The 27,668-nt window shown below is 42.4% G+C and overlaps 2 protein-coding genes across 2 annotated transcripts in view; both read left to right on the top strand.

The window, feature by feature from the left end:
- NCKAP5 (NCK associated protein 5) overlaps positions 1-21,502 on the top strand; it is a gene marked incomplete at both ends in the record, with an annotated part of 755,695 nt that extends 734,193 nt beyond the window's left edge. The window contains one exon of the mRNA XM_080918408.1: positions 21,224-21,502. Coding sequence (XP_080774534.1) covers positions 21,224-21,502 — 279 coding nt within the window. The remainder of the gene's footprint in view (positions 1-21,223) is intronic.
- Positions 21,503-24,244: 2,742 nt separating this feature from the next.
- The window catches only part of LYPD1 (LY6/PLAUR domain containing 1), a gene marked incomplete at both ends in the record, with an annotated part of 39,041 nt that continues 35,617 nt past the window's right edge, over positions 24,245-27,668 (top strand). The window contains 3 exons of the mRNA XM_080918327.1: positions 24,245-24,338; positions 24,442-24,471; positions 25,785-25,922. Coding sequence (XP_080774453.1) covers positions 24,245-24,338; positions 24,442-24,471; positions 25,785-25,922 — 262 coding nt within the window. The remainder of the gene's footprint in view (positions 24,339-24,441; positions 24,472-25,784; positions 25,923-27,668) is intronic.

Genomic DNA, 27,668 nt, shown 5'->3' with positions numbered 1-27,668 from the left:
CCCCATTCTCAGCTCAAAGGTTGGCTGTGAGCATCCGCCTCCGTCACTGTCTTTTCATGTTTGGGGTGGTGAGTTCCTCTAGGGAGCCTGGCTCATAGCAGTAGAGATGTCTCTTCAAAGTACATGTTAATAAGCGTTTTCTGGAAAATAAATTTTGTTTTCGCATTCACTTACCAATTGACAAAGTAATTATGTTCGTGTTTATGCACAAATTCTAAACAAAGGAAAGCTGGATATCTTCTGCATGGTTAGACACTAAATGTCCTTCAGGAAAAAAAAAAAAAAAAACTAGAGAGGCCAGCATCTCATTCTTGGAACTCAGTCACTTTCAAAGGCATGGAAAGGTGTTCGGGGGTGAAAGATGCAGTTACAGAAGAAAACAAAGGACCAGGAGACAAGGATGTCCTACCACACATGGCCTATATGTCAAGCATGTGGCACAGGGGCATGAAGACACATCAGTCATCATCCCTACATGGGAGATGGGGCGATGTCAGCAAACTGGCATATCAAAATGTCGTCTAGCTCTTTTTGTAACACTGCAGAGGAATGAGGAGACAGAGAGGTGGCCCCTAATAGAAAATGATTCTGAGCTCTCCCAGTGCCTGTATCTCAGGAGATGGTGATTCCAAAGGATGGAAGGACATATGGTGTATCTGTGCATTTGCCTGTGTGCACTTGCATTGAAATGTATGCAGGTTTATGTACTCATGTATATATTTATGTGGGTACATGTGTGGGAGAGCACAAATGTGTATATGCCTTTATTTGTGTGGAGGTACATGTGCAGACATGTGTTTGTGGGTGTATGCATAAGGAAGCTATACCTAACTTCAGGTGTGATTCCAGGACATTGTTCTTCTTAGGTTTTAAGCCAGAGCCTCTCACTGACCTGGAACTAACCTAGTAAGCTATACTGGCTGACCAGTGAGCCTCAGAGTATGATCCAGATGTCTCTACCTCCTCAGCACTGGCCACTATGCCCAGCTCGTTTTACAAGGGGCCTGGTATCAAACCCGGGTCCTCATGCTTATTTGAAAAGCACTTTGATGACTGAGCCATCTTATCAGACCACAGGACAAACATTTTAGGGAGGGTAAGAAAATGGACCAGAGCCTGGAGACTGCCTTGCCCGGCTCAAAAATCTTGCCCATTGTGATCCCCAATGGCTAGTTAAATAATATGGCTGGTATAAATCTCATACTTCTGATCGTCTGTCAAGATGTTGCTAAGCAGCCTTAATTGAAATGCTGGATCATTGGTTGCCTCATTGCTTTTCAGATTGCCCTTGGACCCCTGTGATCTTTGCCCCCTGTTGCTTCTGGGTACAGCCTCATTGAATTCATTGACATTCTGAGTTTGTGTGGCAATAGAAGCTTTTCTTTATTCCCACTTCCACATCCATATGATGATGATAACGATGGTGAGGATGATGATGATGATGATGATGATGATGATGATGATGATGATGATGATGATGATGATATTGGATATAAATGTGCTTGTGCATGCATGTGCCATTTGATATATGTATGTGGTTACAGGGACCACAGCTTTAAGAAGAGAACATTGCAGAGTTGGCTTTCTCCATTTATTTTTAGGTGCATTCTGGTTATTGACTGCAGTCATTAGGTTCACATGGCAAATCATCTCACTAGCCCTAGGATTTGTTACGTTTTTTTCCCAGAACTTAAGATCTGTGTCTTTAGCTGCCCATAAACTGAACAAGACTCAAATACCAGAACCATAAAAGATGGAGAGGTGTCCCTTGTCAGGACAGCATTTAAATCCTGGAGGAGCTGCTGTTTTCCCCTCAGGTCCCACATACTTTTCAAGAAACTTGTTTTCATGGGGAGGAAAATAGGAGAGACCTCCTTTCCTCTCTGCTGTTCGTGGAGAAGGAGGGATTATGGCATCAAGGGGTGAAGCACACATTCATTATTAATCTTACTTTCTAGAGTTACTAAGTTGGAACCATGTTTGTCTTGATGATGGAGAATGACTTTAGCTGGAGCATTCTTTTCTTTAGGTAATTTGTGCATGAGTCAAGACCTCTGCCTGCCTCCTGAAAACTCTTCATTTCCCACTTACTGGGTGTAGTATTTTGGTGTGTCCTTCAAGGTTCCTCCAAGCATTATGTCCCGTGAGTCTTGCAGAATGGGGTCACAGGACCCACAGCAGCATGCGAGTTTCTGCCTCACGTAGAGCACACGGCTGTTCGGCCACAGATGAACATATTGACACTTTCACAAACATTTTCCTTCTGTGCATCTCTTTGTGGGCCTGAGGCAGGAGAAAGAGACCTTCTTCTCATTATTAATCTTGAGCATTTGATAGGCCTCCTTTAAGAAGGTCATTGTCTGCCACGGCAAAATAATCACAGAATTTCTAGACAAGATGGCAAGAGAGAAAATGATCCATTATTTCATGAATTATTTTGCCTTCAGTCTCTGAAATGGATGGAGGCTTCTAACAATACGTGAGCAAGAGAGCAAGGCTTAACTCATTATATGAAAGGTTGGACTTTAAAGAGAAAAGAAGTTCACACATTACATATTTAGCTCCTTTGTAATATAACAAGGGCCAATGTGGTCCACATGATACTCCATGGTCCTCTGGATAATATTCTACATCTCCCTGAATAGAAGAAGAAAAAAATCATGTACTCCCCTTTCCTCATTGGCTTGCACTAATGAGACCAGAAGAAAGTCTCCAGGCTGTCTTCAAGCAGTAGCACCTCCCTCTGGTATCTTTGGGATGTGAGACTAGATAGTCTATCTTATAGGGTCACCCACAGTACTGTTTCCCATACTACGTATGACCATAGATCTCAGCTGCATTTCCTGAGGCTGTGATAAAATACTCTGACAAAACCACATAAGGGAAAATGTGTTCATCTGGGCTCACGACCATCACAATGGGGAAACAAAGGCAGATAGAGCTTGAAGCAGCTGGTTACATTGTACCGGTAGTTAGAAGACAGTACTAAACAAACACACACTACTGAGCAGCTCCATCTCTCAGCTTATACTGTCCCAGACCTAGCCAGGGCATGATGCCACTAAAGATGACTTGGTCTTTCCACCTCAACACAAGACAGAAGGCATGCCCAGAGGCCCATCTCCCAGCTGGTTCTACCTTGTATCAGGTTCCCAAGTAACAGTAACATTGCTCCATAAACCTCAACAGTATTTATTTTGTTAATTTCTAGGAGGTTAAAGATGTGCATCTGCTGAATAGCCATGAATATCAACATAAAATAAGCCAAACATAGATTTCAGGGCTGGAGAGATGGCTCTGCAGTTACAAGTACCTGCTGCTCCTGTAGAGGACCTGAGCTCAGTCCTAGCATCCATATCAGGCAGTTCAAGGCCACCTGTAACTCCAGATGCAGAGGATCTGACACCCTCTTCCTGCCTCATTGGGGACTGTCCTCACAAGTGCACATATGCATACAGAGATATACAAGTGTAATTAAAAATAAATAAATGAAAAAAATAAAATAAAGTTCATCTACCATGCAAAAATACACTATGTTTGGTACCTAGACATATATTATGTGGTGTTATTTTTACAATAAAGTGTGTTTGGCCTAAGTACAAGGCAGCTTGCCCAATAATGATACACAATTTTAAAATGAAACCGGGAGGAGAGGCCAGGCGATCAATATGACCTTGACTACTTATAACCCAAATAACTTATGGAAATAATGTGAAGACCCCTGTGAACCCTTTGGCATGACAGGAGGGCTTTAAATAATATTTTAAGAAAATCAAAAGCAAACCTCCCCTGGACCTTCTTTACAGATTAGATCTGAAATGAAAAACCCTGAGTAACACAATTAACTATTGATTTTGTTGATCCATCTTTAATTCTCACAGCAATTGAGTTGTGTTTACACAGTCATGCAGAGCAGACATACCTCACTGGGAACAGGGCGCCTTTTGCTTTTACATTAATTTAAAAATTAAATTGTTCTGTGCATCTGAGATAAAAAATAAAGTTTTTTTTTCTACAGGCAGTTCAGTTGACTTACAGATTATAAAATATTATTAAGCCAGCTAAGATCTAAGATGACTCATGAAGAGACTCCTTTTGACAATGTAGGAGTCAGTTGGCTGGATGAACATACAGTGGTCTTTCCTTACTCATAATAGCTTGCTTCCCCCCCCCCCCATGTTTTCAGTTACTTATATGCTATGGTTTGAATGTGAAATGTCCTCCATTGACAGGCACATTTCAACACTTGATAACTAGCTAGTTCTGCTGTTTGAGACAGTTTTAAAACATGTAGGAGGTGAAGACTAGCTAGAGAAAGGGAATATCTGGATACAGACCTTGGGGTTTGACAACCTCATTTCCTGTATTTTAATACCTCTTATGTGCAGATGCAATGTGACCAGCAACTTCATGCTCTTGCTGCCCTATCTTCCCCACCATAATGAACTATATCTCTTCTTAAACCAAAGTAGAGGCCAAAATAAGCCATTCCTCCCTCACATTACTCCTTATTAGGTATTTGGTCACAGCAATAAGAAAAATAACACCACCATCAAGCACAGTTCACAGATAAAGGACTCGTGGATTTTAGTTTGCGCACTCTTCTAAGTAGCATGATGAAATCTCTTACTATCCCAACTCGGCTCAGGATGTGATCTATTCCTCTACCCAGCACATCCACACTGAATACACTACTCATGCTTTACTTTCTGAGCCATCACTCCATCCAGCATATCCATAGTGTATAAACTATCTACCATTTCATTCCTTAACCATCTCAGTTATCAGATCAACTGTCACATCATCAGTGTGCTATGTTCAGTTACAGCTTGCTTACAACTCTGATTATGTGGCACAATACTCTCATCATTTTTCACCTAATCTCATCACAGACACATTGTATCACTTCTCATTATTTTGAGTGCAGGTGCAATACAATGAGGTGTTTTATAAGAGACTATATTCACATAAATATTATGTTATTAGTTTCTCATTGTACCTAATTTGTTAACTGAAATATATCACATATATGGATGGAAATAATAATGTTCTATATAAAGTTAAGTAGTATATGTAGTTTTGGGCAGTTTAAACACTGGGAAGTTTAGCATTTATCTCTCACAGATCAGAGGATATTGCTGTAGAGGATGGTGTCGGTGTGGTGTTAAGATGCAGTCACGTGATACCTGATGCTAGAAGTTGGTATTAAGATAAGTATAGCTTAATCTCCCTACAGTTTAATATCTAAAATTGGCACACTAGTAATATTTGTAGCTTTTCACTGTCAGTCTTACTGTTACCTTAAAGAATGTCATCGGTGTGCCATTCCAACTTGAACAACACCCAATGCCTGAAGAGTATATGACTCTGATCCTGGGCAGACTGCCTGAGGCTGGCCAAAGCTACTTGATGGGTACATTTAGGGAAAGGGTAAAGCCAATGTGCGCACAGTATCCATGTGTTTGCTCTTTTCAATAACCTTTTGTGCTGGCTGTAGTGTCCGGAATTTCAGAATATAACAAGAGCCAATAGCGTCTGAATCTTTAGAATAATTTCTGCCAGGGAGTTTTCTCCTTAGAAGAAAGATCAATAAATTAGTGTCACTTCTGAGTTGCCCCGGCTTTCAGGATTCGATATGTCAAATGATTTTATGCAAAGGAAAAGCTGACCAGCCATTCAACTGAAACAGCAACTGCATTAGGAGGTGAATAGCTTACACGAGAGTAAAGCAGACATCCTCACCTCCCCGGAGCTCAGTGTGCTCCTGCATGAGTTTTAGGCTGAAGTCCCACTTAATACCATATCTGTTGAAAGGTGACTGGTGGACTGGGGGTTAGGGTGCATTGGCTGCCCCTCCCTGCTCTGTTAGAATGAACTTCTGGTTGTCTCATTATTTCTAGTGAGCCATAGGGAGACAGGGATAGCTAAGAACTAGACCCAATATCCAAAACTGTTAAATAACAAGACTTACGCTGTGTGTGTGTGTGTGTGTGTGTGTGTGTGTGTGTGTGTGTGTGAACATGATTGCATAGTTCTTGAGTATAAACTTTGTAGATGATGACCTTGAGTTGCAATACCAACTAACTCCTTGTGGGATGAAGACTGGAGAGATGGTTTATTCACTGGCATGTTGCTGCACAAACCTGAACACAGATCCCCATATAAAATAAATCAGGTAGATATAGAGATGGCTCAGCTATTAAGAGCACTGGCCACCCTTTCCAGAGGACTGAAGTTTGACTCCTAGCACCCACATGGCAGCTCACAATCACCTGTAACTCCAGTTCCAGGTGACCCAATACCCTATTCTGGCTTCTGTGGGAACCAGACATGCATGTGATATATAGACATACACATAGGTAAAACACCTATACACATAAAATAAAAATTTAAAAAGTAGCCAGATGCCATGGCATGTGTCTACAGCCCCAGCAGAGGGTTGGAGAAGACAGGTGATTCCCTAAAGCAGGCTGGTCAGCAGTCTCTCTTCAGTGAGAGACCTTGTTCAATAATAAGATGATGAACATCTGAGGAAGACAAAATGACCTCTGACTTCTGCACACATGATACGGAGCCACACACACCTCTGGCACCTGGTCTGAGCTGCCACCATGGCCCAACTTGTCCATGGAACTCCTTTCCCTAGCAGTTTTCTACCACCTGTTCTCTGCCTCTGTCCCAGGGCGTTTCTCTACCTCAAAATCCCACATAAATACAACTCTACAGCCCAATAGCTTTTCATACAGGTTTATATATTCAACTTTCAATCCACAAACCCTCTACACAACAAGATTACATCAAATAGACAAAGATACAAATTGCCCTTCTCTTTGAGACATTAGACCTATAAGATCCTTAATGTTCATAGCTATTTAACACCAATTAATATCACCTGAGTATAGCTGGTTCTTGGGAACCTCCATCTTGCCACGACCTCCACCCTCAGTCCTCTGACCTCCTCAGACCTCTCAGTCCTCTCCACCTCCCTCATCCTGCCCAGTCACTGGCTTTCCTTTATTTTACTAATTAAAATGAGAAGGTTCAGTCACCTCAAGAGTACTTCACTAGGTAGCCCATCTTGGGGAAGTGGAATTAACATTAAAATACAAGCAGCTTCAGGACAATCTACATATATATAAATATACACATATATGTATACATATGCATATACATATATTTTTACCTGATTCAAGAAAAAATGTATTTTACTTTTCTAAAACCCTGTAACTGCAAAATAGAACATATCTGTGTAGGGATGAGAAGACACACATGTGCCCTCCATATGCATTTTCCTGGCAAAATCTGCAGGCCTTCTTTGCTATAAAGGTACCCATCTAAGCCAGAGAGACCTTGGCTGGACAGGTATATAACTGTATTTAAGGTACAGGGTGATTCAAAGAAGTGTGAAGGAAAAAAGAATCTAATCAGTTTTTGAAATCAAGCAAGTAGCATATGTGGGTATGTTTGTGTATGCCTATATCTATGTGTATTTATATGTGTATGTACATGTGATTGCACATATCTGTGGATGTATTACTATGCAGATGTGTTTGTATGTATGTATATATGTACATGTGTGTTTGTGTGCACATGTGTGTTTACATGTATATATTCACATGTATATTGTATAAATGTGAGTATATGCATGCATATGTGTGTATGTATATATATATATATGCATCTCTATATATGTGTGAATGCAATGTGTATGTTTATATGTGTGTATGTGTTTATATGTGTATATGTGTGTGTGTATGTCAACCCATTCACAATTGAAGACAATCTTGATGTTAACACTGTGATCAGCTGACACATAAATAGACCAGTCCAGAGGCTTTTAGTTTAGTGTTTACTCCATTCTCTTTCCTGGGTGTTTTTTAGTTGCCATTCTGTACAGAAAGTATCCTAACAATACAGAGAAGCATGTTTCATTTAGTTATGCTACTTATACAAGTTGCCTATTTAACTTTTGGGGAAACTGGCCAATTCTCATGAAATCTGATGCATTGAAACACTTGTGCTATTTTATATTTATGTGTAGTATGTATTCCTATGTCTATATGCACTGTACAGAAGTGTGAGTATATGGGCATTTGGGTGTGGAGATCAGAGGTTTGTTGTGGGAATCATCCTCTGTTGCTTGTTTGCCTTATTGATTGAGTCAGGACATCTCAGTCAAACCCAGAGCTTGCTGGTGAAGCCAGTCTTGCAAGCCAACTTCCTCTCGTGATCCCATCTCAGCCTTTTGAGGCTGCAATTTCAGGTAGGCCTACATTTCTGTGGGTGCTAGTGATCCAAATAAATGTGTCCTCTTGCTTACATAGCAAGCACTTTACTCACTGAGCCATTTCCTCAGCCTCAAGTTATGTTTTAAATTCTCCTTGAGGATGTATCTACTACCAGGAGTGGGGATAGGAGAGTAAACACTCTCAAATGGGCATTTCAGATGATATCCCCAGGATCATTTAGAAATGGCAAGCATGCTTCTGTGTTCACTCCAGTTGTGCCCATCAGTATACCTTCCCTCTCTCCAAGTCACCTCTCTGACATAACAAAGATTGTGATATTCTTTTTATTGTATAGTGAAGAGTATAGTTTTGTCTAGTTTACACTATCTAAGAATGCATTTCTTTCTGGTTGGTTAGTTTTTGTCAACTTGACACAAACGAGAGACATCTGGGAAGAAAAAACCTGAACTGAGAAAACTCCTTCATCAGATTGGCCTATGGGCATGTCTATAATACCTGTGGGGCACTGTATATTTTAATTGCTAATTGATTTGTGAGTGCCCTGCCCACTGTGGTTGGTGCTACTCCTGTACAGGAGGCCATGGTAGAAGCAAGCCTTGGAGAACAGTTCAGTAAGCAGCTTTCCTTCCTGGTTCCTGCCTGTGCTGCAACTTTAACTCGAGCCTTGTTGTCCCTCAGTAATGGGCTATAATCAGATCATGTAGGCCAAATAAACCCTTTCCTTACCAAGTTTATTTTACTTCATGGTATTTATCATACCAATGGAAAAAATACTAGGATACCATATCTTCACAAAAATGCCTTTCCATTGTCCCTATTTTCTTGCCTTTAAGTGGCTATATGACCTCTCTGTGGTGTGTGTGTATGTGTGTGTGTGTGTGTGTGTGTGTGTGTGTGTGTGTGTTTGGTGGATATACCTCTATTCCCATGAGATGTACTATTCCCTACCAATCCAAAGCTGCTTCTTACTGACCTTCTCTTCACTTTCTTTTTTCTTTGAAAATTCATTTTTGCACACTCTGGGTTCAAAAGTTCCTGCAAAGGTCATTGGGAACCATTGATCACAGTCAAAGACAGCAATGGAGTTAACACAGTCATAAAAGCACATCTAAGCTGAAGATTACTCTTTTACCTAATCAAACTAGTTTCCATGGGAGATGCTAAAGAATTAGCAAGACCCCAGTAAGAAAACAATGGCCCCTAAGTGCTGATTCACATCCCTGCCTGGGGTTGAACAGAGAGAACAGTTCCTTGTTACAACAGGTCATGCTAAATTATCAGGAGAGCAAGTGAAGTCATGTGTACAGTTGAGTTAATAGAAGAATGTAATTCAGGGAGAGTGTAATTATCCATGCTGGATTCTGACCAGGTTAACAGGGTTAACACCACAACTCTTGAGAAAAGCATGGAGGGGTCTCCAGAGCTCACCAAAGGTCTGCCTGGCTGTTTTAAATCTTCCAAGGTAGCTCTATCAGGAATACAACACAAGAGATATTATGGAATAGATTTATTAGTGCCTCTGAGCTAAGAGAAATGGCCATGTTACCCTGGAGATGGGCCTTTCCCAAGTAAATGTCACTTAAAATGGACTTGAAGCTACCTACACACAAACTTCTACTATAAGACCTGGATTAAAATGAGAAGCATGAGAAGGTAACAAAACTCTACTCAGAGTCTCTCATCCCAATGTGCAAGGTGGAAAAAAATTTCACCTTCAGCAGCAAGCCTGTCTGTCCTGTGGTTAGAATATGAAATGCTGCCCAAAGGTTTATGTTTGAACCCTTGATCCTCAGCTCATAACACTCTTTGGAAAGGCTGGAGAACCTTTAGGAGCCTTGCAAGAGGAAATGGATCATTGAGAACAGCCTTAAGGCTTTATAGCCCACCAGCAGATACCTCCTGCCTGCTCTGGGCTTTCCAACAACATGGGCAATGTAGTCTGACAATTTCTACTCCTAACTGCATACTTTTTCTTGCCATGGTAGACTGTGTGCCTTCAAACTGTGAATAAAAATAGACTGTTAAGTTGCTTCTGTCAGGTATTTCATCCTAGCAACAACAAAAAAGGCATGGGATTGGGGGGAATAATATGAATAATACAATACCAAAATCCTGGGTTAGGCAGCCTCTTTTATTTGACGTTTCTGCTTCCAAATGGAAGCTCTTTTTCTTCTACATCTGCTGAGTCACCTCTGTCCCACGTCTACATCTAGAGAGATTCCTCTTCCCAACCCATTTTACCACAGTCCCAGAATTATCTTTATCATCTCGGCCCCAATGTGTGATGACTGTTTGCCCTGAAGAACCAGGCACAGTATAATCTCAGCATACAGGAGCCTGAAGCAGTGTAAGTACAAGTTTGAAGTCAACCTGGCAACTTTAAAGCCAGCCTTAAATACATACTGCGTAGTGAGTTCAGGACAGGACCCTGGTGGTGGAGGGGCACCACGGTGACATAGCTCCGTAAGTTTGGGTATGGTCTTCCAAATAAAGAAAGTTGCTGAGGATAATGTTTCAAAGCCTTTTGTCTGGGCTTACTGTGCATTTCTCATAAGGGAGGGAAGAGTGACTCCTTTCATTAGCAATCCATATCTCACTCAGGTTGGACTAGATGTCAGAAGCACACTCTCTTTTGTTGTGTGTGATATGAAGTTTATGGGCAGGTTCACTCCCATCTCCAAGATGACACTTTCTATACTTTACCGTGTGTGTGTGTGTGTGTGTGTGTGTGTGTGTGTGTGTGTGTGTGTGTTTACATGCACATGTGGGTATATGTGCATATAGTGGCCAAAGGTCAACCTCAAGATTCTTCCTCATTTGTTCCCTGCCTTTATTTGTTCTGACAGTGTCTTTTGTTAAGCCCAGAGCTCTTTGATTGAGCGAGGCTGCCTGCCTTATGAGCTTCAGAGACCCTTTTGTTTCTGCCTCTACAGTACTGGATTTCAGGCATGTGCCACCTTGGCTAGCTTTTCTCAGTGAGAGGGGAAGATGGAACTCCTCCAGTGTGTGTACTTGCCTAGTAAGCTCTTCATTTCTTCCTACCAGTTGAGCAAGTTCACCTATTTACAGATGGAAACCTCATTCTTAGGCCGAAGCTTTCTTGCTAAGAAAGATGATATTGGAGTCCACTGCTAGCCTTTCACTTTGCCAAGTGGCTAAGAACTAAGATGAGGTGTGGGGGAGAACCTTAGGCTTGTTTATTGAAACAGTAATAGATGTACATAGGGCACCCAATTACGGCCCCATAGTATTATAGACAGGGAAGATTTGAAAAGAACTTTAATGTAAAGAACCAGAGTCTCCGAGAGGTTACACAGCTAATTAGCACCACGTCAGCAGTCCTACACTAGGCTATGATGTGTACTGATCAAGGTCTTGCATCCTGTATTCAGGTTGCTTTTTTCCCACTCCTGACTCTCTGGCAGATTAGCTATGCATATTTGGACTAGTATTTAGACCTCTTGGTTTGGATTTCTCCATTTGTGTAATGGAGTTGATAATCAAACTCTCTCATGGGATTGCTTTAAGGATAAAATGAGATAATTCATGCAATAAAGTCACACAGTACTTGACACATAGCTAAAAAAAATACTTAGTAAGTAAAGCTATTTGCCTACCATGTGTTTTTGTAGGATGATTGACAGTGAATCTCTATAGCAATAGAGAACTAGGGGATGCAGGATCTAATTAAGACCCTGTTTGCACTAATTTGGGCCAAGGACTCTGGTGCTGAGCTAGTGCTCATCTGAGGAAAGAAGCTCAATTTGAATTCCCGCAGCGGCTTTGAACAGCTTTCTGACATTTTACAGTAGGTATGATATCTTTAAGATAAAACCTACGAAAAAAATTAGTTAAAATGACAAAATAGCCTTAATCCTATAATGATAATTCATTTAGCTATTTTATAGGCTTACTGTGTATTTTTCTCATGGTAAGAGAAGTTTTAGCTATAGAATATAACATGAATGCATCTCTTAGAAGAGAATGCTAGCATGAACAAGTAGACAGTAGGTAGACATAGATAATAGGTGAAGGTGATAGACAGACAGACAGACAGATCCATCATTAGGTATTGACATATGCTATAGATATATATTTTTTCTGGTTTAATCCCTTGAGTTTTTCAGTCTCTCCTCGTGTATCCTCAGAGCTGCCAGAGTTTGTCTCACCTTTCAATTCATCCTTCCTAATATTAACAGTATGGCTCTAGGCAAGGATTCTTACATGAGTATCATTAACAGGAAAAACATATGCTATGTGTTTCTGTGTTAAAAAAGAAAGAAAACTAAATTTACAGGTCAAGTTTCATCTGAATCTTAAATTTGTGCAAATCATGGGTTCCATAAATATCCCATATTAGGTACATTAGGCTCTGGCCTCCCTTGCCTTCCGTATTCATGTTAGAATTCTGTCAGAGCCTAGAGGGGAAACTATTTGGAACTGAAATCATTTCATCTCACCTACTGTGTTGATAATTCTGAGAATCTGCTTGGATTGCCGAGACTCTCTTTGGCATAACTCAGGCAGTATTTCCAGCTTTATACCGAGTCTGTCCACTACAGATTCTACTAGATCAAGAGATGTAGTCTCGGACCATATGTTGACCTGATGGAAACCACAGAACAGTGTACGGGGAGAGCAGAAGCATGTTACATGGCATCATCCTGGAATTGTCTTACTTTTTCCTTTATGTATCTTAATTCTATTTATCCCTCACAATCTGACCAAAAGCACACTCACTAGTGAAGTCTCTTCTGTGAGTCATAATCATAAGACTGTTTATGCACAATCAGCAATACAGTAAATTTAATTTATCACATTTTGGTAACAAGGTGTTAAATTAGTTTCAGTGTGATTCTCAAAAGACTTCAGGAGCACTCCTTAGAGTCCTTGCTAAGATTGTTGCTAAGAAGTCTCTGTTTGCCTTGAAAACAAGAAAAGACTACATGAGCGTTCAACAATGCTTCTTTCTACCCTGAGAACATGTCTTTCTCCTGTCTGCTTAGTTTACTTTTGTTCCCAAGTGAGCAGAAAGACCTAACAAGAGAGTCACTCATACAGCTGTTGCCACCTATAGGAGACAAATTTCATGCAATAATTTTATTTTAATTCTAGTGAAATACAGCACATAGGAAGGAATGGGATGTTTTATGGAACTGACAAAATGCTGTTGAATATTGATCTATACTGGGTTGATCTTTATCATTGTTCTTCTGTAATTCTTATTTTTAGTTCTTTTATATTGTCTTAAATTATGTATACATATGTACACATAAATACAGTTCCCAGGGAGGACAGAAAAGGACATCAGATCCCCAGGAGCTGGAGTTACCGTTGTAAGCCACCTGACATGGGTGCTGGGAACTGAACGCTGGTCCTCTAGAGGAACACCATTTGCTCTTTGTCTCCTGCCCTATAATTCCTATTTTAGGTGTTAATCTCAAAGACACAATTGACTAAAACTTAAGTGCTTTTTCCAAGGTGAATGTTAAGAGCCAGGGCTCTGCAAGCATATTGCCACACTCCAATAGCACTACAGCAGGACCTTAAATGAGTTCCTAAACTTCCTTAAGCCTGGTGGCTATAAATAGAGATGCTAATGACAGCCTCCACATAGAAGCAATTAGAGAACCAGGCTCATTGTTATAATCTCAGTGCTCTGGAAACTGAGTGAGGAGGATTCCAGCAAGTTTGAGGTCAACCTGGACAACATAATAAGTTACATACTACATAGTCAGGCCAGACTACGTTACACTTTGAGACCTGGTCTCAAATAAATAAATATGGATAATGAAATGGTACCATAGGTGATGAGTCTGCTAAGTGAATGTGAGTGTGTATGTTCAAATCCCCAGAGCCTATATAAAGCCAAGCAGGGTACAGTGTGCCTGTAAGGCCAGGACTTCTATAGTGAAATTGGAAGTTGAGATATGACAAACCCCGGAAGCTCCAAGCCAGCAGTCCTGTTGTATGCATCAGTGAACAACAAAGGGTCCTCATTTCCTAAAAGGTAGAAGTCAAAAACTGGCATCCAAGGCATTTACATGTGTGTTGTGTACACACACACATTATATATATATATATATATATATATATATATATATATATATATATATATATATATATATGTATGTATACACACACATATATATATATATATGTACACACATTATATATACAAAAAGATTATACAAATGATTAAAGTCTGCTCCAGTTGGGCTGTCATTACTGTGGCTACTTTGTTACCCTTTGCCAAGTTGATAATTAGCACGTTACCCTTTGACCTTTGTCACTCTTTAAATTTTAAGTCAATGTGGCTTCAATAAATAAATGTCATCTGACAAGATAGTAGCTAGCCTGTTTCCATGTTTCCTAAGCAGAGGCAAGAAGAAGCCACAGTCTCCATAAACAACTAAAGATTCTAGAAGGAAAATGAGAAAATGTGGACAACTTAGTATCTGGCTAAGCCCTGTGGAGAAAGTTATCAGGGGGAGGGACAGGTGGCTAAGTGAAAGACATTTTCCTAGGATGATTTAACACACACATTTCTACCCACCCTAGAAAGGGACGGACCAAAGTAACAATTGTACTAAAAGTCTAACTTGGTGTGCCAATGAGTTTTTCTCAGAGTTACTAACAGGAGTGTGGGTGAGGGGTTGCTTATAAAAGCAAGAATGACAAAAGCAGCTACATCACCCCAAAGCCCATCCAAACACTAGTGACCACCACTAGCCAAAATGGTAGCCTTGGAGCTCTCTACACAATTTACAAGGAATTTCACCTGTTGCTGAATTTGCTGGTAGTTTCAAGCTGATTGTCTGGTCAGAGTTTCTTTATCCATTAGCTATTAAGTATTTCTATAAATCTGAGGGGCACCCTTACAAACATAGTTCATGTAGCCCAAACCTCTAGGCCCCCTCCATCTCTTGGATTGTTTCTGCAGTTAATTTCTACTCTTGTAGTGTTAATGAAGTGCAGCAGACCATGCCAGAGCCAGAGTGTAGAGGGCAGGTTTAGCTGCTGAACTGCATCTCAGTACAGTGGGAAAGAACAATACTTTAACATACTACAAGCAGATCCCACTTGAACACTGCAGAAAATACTAACTGAAAAACACAGGTGCTTTAAAAAAAATCTAACCAGTGACATAATCCCAGAGTCCAAATTCTAGAGGAACGATGCTGAGTCTGCCTCCCCACTGAGATGTCTGGGGCACCTCTGGCAAGCTGCTCAGGGGAGGCAGAACACAGTTCCTAATGGAGGTCCAAGATCTGTGTTTCCTAAATGGAAAACAGAAGGGTCTGAGAAGATTCCTGTGTACCAGTCACCTGTGTACCCAGGCACAGCTGGCATACCCGTGGGAGTTGGGGAAGAGCATCCCAGGTCCATGCTTCAACTCAGGGCATCCTGGAGCCAAAGATGAGGGCAGATGTGCTGAGAGTAGGGAGGGACTAGGAGATAAAGAATTTCTCTGGGGAATTTAGGTACAGGTCTTTAAAATGAAGGCTTCCTTCCACCTCCCTCCCACCCCCCCATGCTATACTGTGGTCCTTGATGAAGAGAGAGTCTTTACTTGCCCAAATTGCTTTATTTGGTGGCAAATTTGGTTCACCTTACTCAGAGTGAATCAGAGATTAAGTACCTTTTTCTGAAAGGAGTACCTTCATCCTCTCTGTGGGATGCCATGGTTTCTAGTTCCAGAACAGGTAGTTTATCGTAGAGCTAGCTCCATGCCTACATACTTAATTCTGAGTTTCACAGGGTTTGTGCTTACTATATCTTACTAGTTCTTTTGATGGGTGCCACAGTTCATTTGCCCCACAGCAAGACACAAAACATAAAGAGAAGACTCCTAAAATGGCCAATACCGCAAGGGTGGATCCCAATAAAAGCAAATTATGCAACCTAAGAAATCAAATGAATTATTTTAAGAACACTGAACAATTTCAGGAAGCATTCGAAATAAACTGAATGAATTCAAATAGAATAAAACAGAATCTTGAGATGAGGACATCAACACAGGGCATGAAAGAGAGATCCAATGATGTTGTTATAGAAAAGACGAAAACCTCAAGTTGAAATATTAGAAATGAAAATTAAGCTTAATTAAACCAACAATTCAGTGGAAAGCTTTACAAATAGCTTCCTCTGGAAGACAAGACTTTGGAATTTTTGCCTCCAATAAACACACCTCACTGGCAAATACAAACACAGATTTGGAATGAAGGGGTGGAAAGGGTGTTCTAAGCAAATGAAACTAGAAAAATGCAACTGTAGCCACGTTAGAATCTAATTACTGAATAAGGAAGGATTACGACTATCACTTCCTATTGGTTTAAATTTTAATTATCAAAAGAATAAAATAATTCTAAACATATACACAGCAAACATTGACATATCTAATTTTACAGAGCAAACACTATTGAACATAAAACACAGAGGGGTTGTAGAGTTGGCTCAGTTCCTGTTGGGGAGTTCAATTCCCAGTACTCCTACTGTGTGTCTCAAACTGTCTGTGACTCCAGTTCCAGGGGATCTGACACCTTCTTCTGGCTTCCCTTAGTACCTGCACATATGTGTGTGCATACACATGCATGTTCACATACACATATGACGTAATAAAAATAAAATAAATCTTAAATAACAAGTAAATACTATTAACTTCAACATGCAGTACTAAATAAGGAAAAACTTACACCCCTGCCCCTAAAACCTGGAACGAGACAAAGGTGCCCTTTCCTCTATATTTATTCAATACAATGCTTGAAGTCTTTAGCTAGAGCAGTAAGACGGGAAAAGGAAAATAAAAAAGCATGAATTAAAAAAGAATATAATTATTCCTATTCACATATGATTTGATCCTACACATAAGAGATCCTACAAATTCCACCAGAAAGAAAATGGGAGAGTAGAATGGAAATAGTGAGTTAGTGGAGAAAAGGGTGGAGCAGGGATGACTATGGTTGAAGTAAAAGATACACCTGCATGAAAATGTCTCCATTCAAGCCCATCACTATGTGCCATGAGTATGTGCCAATAAAGCATTGAACAGGAAACAGACAAAGAGAAAAGTGTACAGCATAATACATTATCTGCAAGCTCAGACAAAGCAGATGTTGCACAGTGCTGTGCACGAGCAGTTTCTCTTTATTTATGCCACTGTTCTTTTTTAATTTTTCTTATGGTAAGATGAATAAAGATTATATAATTTTAATTAATGTTTCACTTTTGAAATGAAAAATTCTGGACACATATTTCTGACGTTAGACACAGCCCATGCTCCTGGACTTCACCACTTCCTGGGGTTCCCATGATGAGGTTAGGTTTAAGAGTGGCCATTTTTGTCTCTTGCTATGATTGTGTTGAGGTAAGAAGCAATCTGCATGTTTTATCTACAGTGAGAAGGGTGTTTTTCTTAGAGTGGTCTTTTTCTCCAAAATCTCATAGCCAGAGTCAGACCTTCAGACACATATGCAGACAGATGATAGACACATGATTATTTAGGTAAATTCTAGAAATAGATGATAGACAAACGGATAGATGGACAGACAGGCAGACAGACAGACAGATAGATAGATTCATGCATACATACATACATACATACATACATACATACATACATAAATAGCTTATTCTTGCCACTCTTTTATTTTAAAGCTGTCTTTATTAGGGCTACTATTGATGAGGTGAATGAATGGCCCATCATTCCCCATTAATCACTGATTAAGAAAATCTCCTACAGAATTGTCTACAAAACTATCTTATGGAGGCCCTTTCTCAGTGGAGGCTCCCTCCTCTCTGGTGATTCCAGCTTATGTCAAGTTGACACAAAACTAGCTAGAACATGTATATATTGCATACTGGGCATGTGTAAGTATCATACTGTGAGCTTGTTTGGAACATATACCAGGACCCCAGAGATGTCTGATGTAGCAGGTTTGGATGGACAACATAAAATTGCATTTTCCACAAGCTCCTTGATAGTACAGTGGCTTCTGACAGTCTGGACAGTGAACTCTGAGAACCACTGTCATGGACTAAAATCCTACCTTGTGTGTGTGTGTGTGTGTGTGTGTGTGTGTGTGTGTGTGTGTGTGTGTGTGTGTGTCATACTGGGTTTCAATAGGGGTGTGTAAAGACACATGGGGGAACATGTTTATAGCAGCAACTTACCAATAACTATGTCACTAAAGAAAATACATTAAGTAGTTTCTGTGTGGCTAGAGCTGCAGGTGCTTTGTTTCTAGACTTTTCTTCAGTGAATACAAACATTCTACCTTGTCACCATCTGTGCCTGAAGGAGGATGTACATGGCACTTACACCTGGGAAAGGCTCGACCCTCAGGTCGCACCCACCTCACATGTATTAGCTTCCTTCTGTCTTAGAGTAGCTTTTCTAATAAGTGTTTGTTGAATGAATCTGAGGTCCACATAGACCAAGTACAGAAGAGGAAAATGGACATGTATTTTTGAAAAGGAGTAACCCCCAAGTGATGAGAAACTGTAAGGAGGGTCCTTTATTCACCTAAAGTGCAAACATATACCCATATTCTCTTATAGAAATAAACATTTACTCTCCCCAAGCCACATCCTACTTGCTGCCCTTTGCTAATATTGTGCCATTAACTCCGAAGGTAGGAATCAAAGGCTTAAAACTTAGCAGAACATAAATAAAAGCATTTGCGTGATGTCTTACTGAATGGAATCCTTGTCTATGCTTGACTAGGAATCTATGGATCAGCCCCTCACCATGGTTTCAAGGCAACCATCTGAGACTGAAAACCAGCCCCACGACACTGAGTAATTAAATAAGCAGTAACTCAAAGCACATGCCCAAAATCTTTCCGTGAAATGATGCCATTCTCCACATTAAAGAGCTTGCCAGCACTGGCTCTCAGAACACCAAAGGTCGTCCACTCCATATTTCTTTTCTCTTTCCGATGGGTACTTAGCATTGAAGAGTATCCAGGCCCTGGCTGATTTGTCCACCTCCATCATTGTCCCTGTGGCAGGTACAAGTCCAGTGTATGGGGCCTGGAGTAGAGTAGGAGAAGAAACTATGTATTTAAGAGGCATTGACAGATCATTGAAATGAAAGATTTGGGTAACAAAATGTTAAGATAATAAAATAAAATAGAAGCTCCCCACCCCCACCTCAACACACCCAACGCAAGCTTGACACCAGATCCCACTCTCTGCTGTGCAGAGAAGCTGCAGCCCAGTGACTATCAGGCTGAGCCTCATCCTGAGCATTCATCAGCAGGGACAACGTTAGAGACACAAAAGGAATGGGTTCTGATCCTGTATTCCTAGAAACATGAGTCTTGTTGGCAGTATTGTTTCTATTTTGTAGACTATATATCCAAATAGCTATAGAAAAGAGTTTTGACTTCTTGCTACAGTGACTAAAGTGTGAGTTAATGGACACACGAAATACCAAGGGGGGTGGGAGGGAGGGAAGAGAGGGGGAAGGGAGGAGAGAGAGAGAGAGAAAGAGAGAGAGAGAGAGAGAGAGAGAGAGAGAGAGAGAGAGAGAGAGAGAGAGAGAGAGAGAGAGAGAATGGGCCAGAAGACAACTTGAAATGTTATTCTGGTACTGGTCCATGTTGTCTATTTGTTTTACTTTTGATTTGGGGTATACTCTTTCTCTAAAGACATGTTCTCCCTGACCTGGGACTCACCAAGTATGCTGGACTGCCTGGCTACAGAGGCCAAAGAGCCTCCTTTCTCTGCTTACACAGCACTTGGATTACTGTGGTGTACCACCACACTCATTCTTTTAAGCTGGGTTCTGAAGATCAAACCCATGTCCTTATGCTTGCAGCAAAGTAATACACTGACTGAGCCCTCTCCCCAGCCTGAGACATAAGTGTGAAAATGACAATGTGTGTTGTTCATAGCTAAGACTATTGTATATCAATTAAAAGCAAATAAAACTTAAAATGTAGCACATGAACCCAAAAACTAAATAGAAATGAAATGTTCACTTTTCTGAAAGCTTAATAGAATCTGTTAAGTGCCTTTGACCTAGTGGAGGATTAGCTGGTGAGTCTTACTATCATATTTAAGGCCCGTTGCTGCTTTTCCCTGTGATAGTTGAATTCTTGCCTCAAGGGAGAACAGCTGATGGGAGGGAGATGCTCTAGCCACTTGACCACTGTCAATCTTCTCTTTGCCTCTGTTGTCCCTACCTCCCGTTGTCCTTACCCCAACTGGAGCAGCTGCTTGAGCAACTGAAGACACTCAAGCTTCCCAACTACCTACAATGATTGCCTAGGATAACCATAGTATTTTATGGAATCCTGAAGCGGGCTATGAAGAAAATCACATCCTCGAATAAATTGGTATAGCTTGACCTTCTGGGAAGGAAGGGTTACTAAAGTGCAGACCCATTACTTGGTTTTTATGCCTCTAGCCCTTCTGCAATCTGTAGTCAATGACTCTGAGCTCTCCTTCAAATATCTCAAGTACCTAAAAGGGACAAAATTGAAACATGACAATATTCTTAACAAGCTTAATATGTACTCAAATTTTATGGCAATTTAACAGATTTTATGCCTTTTTTCCCCAAAAGACTATAACTTCTGACTGAAACTCAATCCACATCCTTTTTAGAAAAAGTACAAGTAATATTTATTAAGAAAACAGAGGGATTTGAACTTTTGATAAAGAAAAAATAAGACATTCTACCTGAGCAAATTTCAAATGGATCCATTTAAAATGAATTAAGTGGCACTTAACTGGTTTGCAAATTGGGATCTATTTATCTCACTAAAATGATTAAAGTCTTGATTTATCCCTAAAATTAGCTTTATTATTGCATTTAATTACACTAAAAGATTGTTAAGGACTTGTAGGTTCTCTCTGTCCCTTTAAACTGTACTTTATTCAGACAATAATTGAATATCAGATAGGATAAATTGATTTTTTTTCAAAGAATTATGTTTCTAATATTTTCCTCCTTTTTATTGCAGGAACTGAAACAAGTTGAAGAAACAAAAGAAGACCCTGAGAATAGATTATCTGAAATTTCCCTGGAGCCATTCAATAAATTTAACAGCAATACTGTGATTTTATTAGAAAAAGAGAAGTCTCCGAGTGAGGTTGAAAGACAAAAGGAAGAGAAAGGCATAAAGACAGAAGTGTCTTTGAGTAACTCGGAGAGACCTGGGGTGGACCACGTGGAGTCTCTGAGCGACTCCCTGTATGATAGCTTCTCCTCGTGTGCAAGTCAAGCTTCCAACGACACCTAGGGGCACATCCCTCAGTGAGACTCGTGCACACTGTACTGGGAAAACAGACTCCGGAGGCAGATATGCAGGAGCACTAACTCCAGAGAAGCTGATAACAGCCAGCACACCAGCGTTTACTTCTCTCTCGGACAGACAAAGATTGCCTCTACTTACTGTGTTTCAAGAGGATTAAAAAAGCAAAATACGATAGAGAATTCTCAATGTTTGCACTTTTTGAGTATTTGTATAAAAGCTGTAAATTTGGGGGGGGAGAAATTATATTTGTAGGGGAAGAAGGATAGCAATAAGAAGAGTGGGCGCCATGCTCTTGAAATGATGCGTTGAGTTCTAGAAGTTCATAATATATTTTTGAAAAACTCCAACTTAAGATTTTGTGAACATAATCATCTCAGTCATCAAATCATTCTTGCATATACTGTGTCAATCTGAGAGTGCGTCAGGCAGAAAAGCCAGAGGGGTTGAGGTCATCTTTGTTTCTCAGAGTCTCTCTCCCCACTGCAATTTGAAGGGTGGTCCGATTTCCAAGCTGTCTCAAGGAAGACTCCAGTTGCAATGATACTGGTGTTCTGCTGTAGAATTAGGACTGGGCCCTGGTTAGGCGGCACTGGATGATGCCAAAGGGAGCAGATCTTAGCAGGCTTCACGCCCAACATTTCCCATCCTCTCTACTGCATTTCTCACAAGTCTGACTGTTGTTGTGGTTTTTAAAATCTCCCTGCTTTTTTATTATTATTAAAACCTTAGGTACTCTATTTGCCATATCTACTTTATAAAAATAAGTGAATGGTCGGTGCTATGAAACTTTCTTACTTTTTAATATCCTTTTTTCTATTAAAGACTGTTTATATGGGAGGATAAATTCTATTTTAAAGGTTATGTGTATTTTTTCTAGACGTGAACTATTTATAATTCCTTCTGTACAGAAGCCTGCAGACGAGGCAGGGTAGAGCTGTGTGTAGGATTTGTGCGGTTGCCTTAGCACACTTGTATCGTTAGAGTACTGTATGGCCAGTGTTACTGTCTTTGTGCAATTTGTTGTATTTGGATTTCATCACCTTAAATGCAAGCTGCGTAAAGACATCCTTGTCTTCCAGACTTTAAATATCCCTTTGTTTCATTTCATTTCGGAATAAATGTCTTATCACAATTACACCCTCTAAGAGCAGAAAAGAACTTTGTTCAAGGAGCGGTTGGTCCCCGTGATTATTTTAATCGCGTCTCACGCTTGCTCTGAGGAGAGGTTTCTCTGAAGGAATAAATAAGCCGACCCTTTCGCTACTGTAATAGTAATTCAAACAATTGCTAAGATCCACGCTTCAGAAAAGCGAGTAATGGTCAAAGCATCCTTGTCTCCCCCAAGGAACTAACCAGGGAGAAATGAAGGGAAGCGGGTGGGGGAGAATGAGCCTGAGAAGGCTATGGACCGATCTCTGCAAAGGAATTACAGAAAGTCATTTATGCCTCCTCCAGACCTGCTCTGCTGGCAGGGTAGGGAAATAAATGATCACATCCCAGCTGAGAGACCACTTCCCCTCGGAAGACCCCACAGGAGAGGAGTGAAGCTTAGCCACCGGTTTCTACTGAGGCTCCCAAATCCCAAATCTGGGGTGGGGGTGGGTGGAAACGCGCGCGGGAGGTTGTGGGCGGGGGCACCAAGAGCTTAGGCTGCCAGCTCTTGTGCACAGCACAGCCTTCCACAAAGCTCCACCAAGAAGGAAAAATAGCACCGTGGTGTCCTGGGAATACGCAAGGTGGGTCACTTAAGATTGTCAGGAAGGGAAGTAGTGGAGGAGGGAGGCCGCCTATGGCCAAGTGGCCAGGCTTTCGCGCTGTACGTACGGAGTGTATACTCATAGCTGGTGGCTTGGAGAAGCAGTCAGCCCCATTTGCTTTTCAGTGAGCGCACAGATCCCGGTGTCCACTGCCCAAGGTAGCTTTATTTCTGGGCTAGGCGACCGGGGCTGAGTCCATGCATCCCCCAGCGGTGCATGCAAGCAGGTGAGGAGAGGATGGTTGGGGTCAAGCGAGCCAGCTGCGGTAAGGTCACCATCACACTCGCAGACATTCTGCCAGAAGACCCAGGTGACAGGTGAGGTGGGTTTCCCTCAGGAAGAGACGCGGCTGCGTTGGACGCCGCAGGGAATTCCCTACCGTGCAACTTTGCCAGGTGCCCGGAGACACCCCTTCACCTTATCCCAGGCAATCACCCAGAGTGCCAGAGGGCTGCGAGTAATAGAAGACGCTGTGCTGGGTAGGCGCGATCTAGTTGCTGGGGTACTGGTTAGCACCGGAAGGGAACAGAGCACCTGGGAGAGAAGGGTATCAATCCCAGCCCAGCACCGGGGTCTCCGAGTTCGCATAGGACAGGTCCTAATGGCACCTGCTGCGCCCTAGTCACCTCCGTATTCCTAACCTCTGTCAATTTACTCCCAAGCCCAGCAGGCGCTCCTTTCCAAGGAACCAGAGGAGGTAGGCTAAAAGGGTGACAGAAAGGGGTGGGGACAGTAGAGAGACAGTCCCAGCCTTCCCCGCCCTCCACCCCCACCACAACTCAGCAGCCGTCACGTGGTACCCGGAGTGGGAGGAGTGGGGGCAGAAGAGGCGAGACTTTTTGGGGTGCTCCACATCGCCAGTAGTTCTACAAGCCTCAACAGCCAACTCCTACGAGGCGCTACGCTCCGCCCCAGAGAACGCGAACCTGAGAAGCCTGGGACCAGCCTCTGGGAGCCCCGGGCGCGGGCGATGCGGGCGCCGCGGGCGACACCTGCGGCTCCTCTCGGTGGCAGCCGTCGCCTGGGCGGCAGCAGCGCGAGCCTCGGCAGCCTCGGCAGCTACAGTCGCCGCGGCCGGAACAGCTTCCGCTGCGGTCACGGTCTCTGATGCTCTTGCCCGCTCCCGGCCCTGCCGATCCCGGAGGATGTGGGTTCTCGGCATCGCAGCAACTTTTTGCGGATTGTTCTGGCTTCCAGGTAAGAAGATGGAGAGGCCAGCCGCCTGGCCAGACACGCTCATGCCGTCTCGCCATGCGTCCGTGCTCTAAGCCCCAGTGCGCCCAGCTGTGGTCCGCGCTGCGCTGGGGCTACCCAGCAGGAGTTTGGTGCTGGAAACTGAGACCAAAGGCGCTAGACTGGGACGCTCTCCAAGTCCCGCGCTGCAGGAGAGCGGAGAGCGGCAGATTGGCGCGACTCTTGGCTGCAGCTGCGTGGGGTACACAGTCGGGGATACAGAGCTGGGAGTGGGGAGGGTCCTTGAGTTGGACGAGACAGGAAAAGGGGCGACAAGCCTCCAACCTAGTCAAGTTATCAAGTGTTTGTGGCCACCCCGGGGAGCGGCGATGCGGACAGGTAAGCGACTCGACTCGCCGGACAATCTGCTGCTGGGGACGGGGGAGCTGCCCTCCCGAGCTGAGTTAGCTAGCTGTGCGATCGGTAGGGTGCTAGGAAGGGGCCTGCGGTCCAAAGAGAAGCTCCAGATCAGAGGAGAGCAACTAGGAAGATACGGTAAGTAACTGCCCCTGATCACAGACTCTAAGCTATCAGATTTTTTTTTTCTTCTAACAGCCATGTTTTTAAAAGGGGGACAAAAAAGGCAGGTCTAAAAGGGCTGCAGCGTAGCTGTCCCTGGGAGGGCGCGCACATGCAGCATATGCATTCACACTATGTGCTCTCCAACCCTCAGCAGCAGCTGCCCCTGTCACTGATCCCAAGTAGGGACTCTGAGCTGGAGGACTTGAGGGCACTTAGCATTCAGCGCCTCCCCACCCAGGTTGCAGAGTGGTCGCAAGAAAACATCAGAGCCTCAGCCCATGATCGCTGACTTACACGATTAAATAAATATAACCTAAAAGGCGACAGCCAATGCAATTATGAACGGTGCCAAAATAGTAATTAACCAATTTGTAACCAATTAACAATTAGGTTCAGACAGGAGCTCAAGCTTGTACCCCACTACTTTGATCTGAGATTTGAACTCTCACCGGTCTCTTTGCAACTTCTTGCAGAAAGGCCTGAGGAGTGTTACAAGAGCGGGAGTTGTTTGTGTCTAGAGAAGAAATGTAGGGTCTCTGGCAGGACTTTATCCTCCTAGACCCCGGGAACAGATGCCGCCGCCCCCTGCTGGCTTCAGGCACCTCCAGCCCTACTGAACATCCGGATGCGGATGCGGAGACCAGAAGCCCTTGTTGTCTGGGGCAGTACAGGGTGATACTGGCCAGCCAGGATGTGCTCTATGCAAGCCAGATCTTAACCAGTGCTTCTGATCCCCCACGGCATCTGTCCCACAGGGCTGGCGCTGCAAATTCAATGCTACCAGTGTGAAGAATTCCAGCTGAACAACGATTGCTCGTCCCCTGAGTTCATTGTAAATTGCACCGTGAACGTTCAAGACATGTGTCAGAAGGAAGTGATGGAGCAAAGTTCGGGTAAGTGACCCTTCCCCCCCAAGGGTCGGGGATGGAGAGTGTCAAATTACAGGAAAAGACCCTGGCTGATGTAACACACTGTGTGCTACACACCCTCGGACACACACACACACAAACACACACACACACACACACACACACACTCACACTGGTTAGCATAGATTTACTTTTTACAGTTCTGAGAATGTGAAGAGTTGGAAGTTACTTTAACCTCATTAGAGTTAATTGCCAGGGCTTCTTTCCAGGGGACTCCTGAGAAGAAGTTATTGTAAATCAGTAGCTTTCCTTTTTATTTTTATTTTTATTTTATTTATGCCTTTCACCTTCCTGGACTAAAAAGCTCATTGGGGTGGTGAAAACAATATATGGATAACTGCCCCAGCTCCAGCAGCTCGACAGTAGCCTGTGAGCAATGTCAGACTGAAATATGAAGCTACTTGAAGTTCCCAGAGGTCAGAACTTGAAAAATGTGTTTTGTCATAGCGCCACACCATATTTCTTTGAAGAACGCTATAGGATCTTTATTTAATTTTAGAACTAATGCATCAAACTCCAAGCACAAATTGCCAAGATTTTTCCACAGGAAGGATGCACACACACACACACACACACACACACACACACACACACACACACACCGCCCTGCCCCCTAGCAGTTTAGTTACTGGCTAGCTGAGCAAAGACCCTGGATGTTATACAGATGAAGCAGGGAGTTAGATGGAACCCACTTCACTCCAGCTAGTAAGGCTTTTGAAAGGTAGAATCCCACCCACTCGGGAGTTAAAATTTAAAACTCACCCCAAAGTGGAACCAGAACTTTGAGAAAAAGAAATGAGCCATTGCTTTGATTCCAAGGTCAAATAGGGACTTGGCCATTTAAAGGTTGCTGAGAACAAGGGAAATACCATCTTGGGGTGGGTGACATTGTGTGAACCTTGTTCCTTTTCAGTCCAACAAGGTGCCCATAGAACTCCATGGATCATTAGAACAAGTGATTTCACTTCACTCCCTAGCAGAACAATGGATAGAAGCTAGCACTGAAGACAGAACCATGGAGAAGACAATTCTTCATGGTTAGGGAACAGAAGTGTATTGTTGTTAACCTCTAGCTTGATTAGGGAACCACCATACCACTAAGCTATGATGTGAGGGTGTGTGCGGGTTATTATTTGCATGTGTGTGTGTGATATGCATATATGTATGTATACAAACATATTCACATTTGTTGGTACGTGAGTATGTATAGGTGCTTGTTATGTGTACAAGATATTCATGTCTTTATAAATGCATGTTTGCATGTACGGAGACAAGAGGTTAATATCTATGTTTTCCTTGATCATATGTGTTGAGGCAGAGTCTTTAACTTGAACCCAGAGCTCGCCAATTCCAACTAGACAACTTGGTCCAAAGATCTCAAATCTCTGGCTCCAAGAGCTGGGCTTACAAACAGGCAACACCTCCTCGGCCCTGCTGACATTTGCATGTGTGCTTGGCAGATAGACTTTAGCCCTCACACTTCAATGGAAGCACTTCCCCCGCTGTGACATCTCTTCAGACCCTTTGTGTGTGGCTGTTCTTTATAGTACATTATTGGCTGGAGTGTATTTTAAAAATACTATTCTGGGAAGTCTAAGATGTAACTGCTCTCAAGCATATAATGCACCCTCCAAAACCTAGCGAGCATTGTTGTGGCATCTGGTATTCCTCTGATTTAATGCAGGAGGACAACATAAAACTTAATGATAC

This window comes from Micromys minutus (assembly GCF_963924665.1).
Source record: "Micromys minutus genome assembly, chromosome: 6".
In the NCBI taxonomy this organism is placed as follows: domain Eukaryota; kingdom Metazoa; phylum Chordata; class Mammalia; order Rodentia; family Muridae; genus Micromys; species Micromys minutus.
The sequence above is the reverse complement of the archived record's forward strand: the minus strand, read 5'-3'. Positions and strand labels throughout refer to the sequence as shown.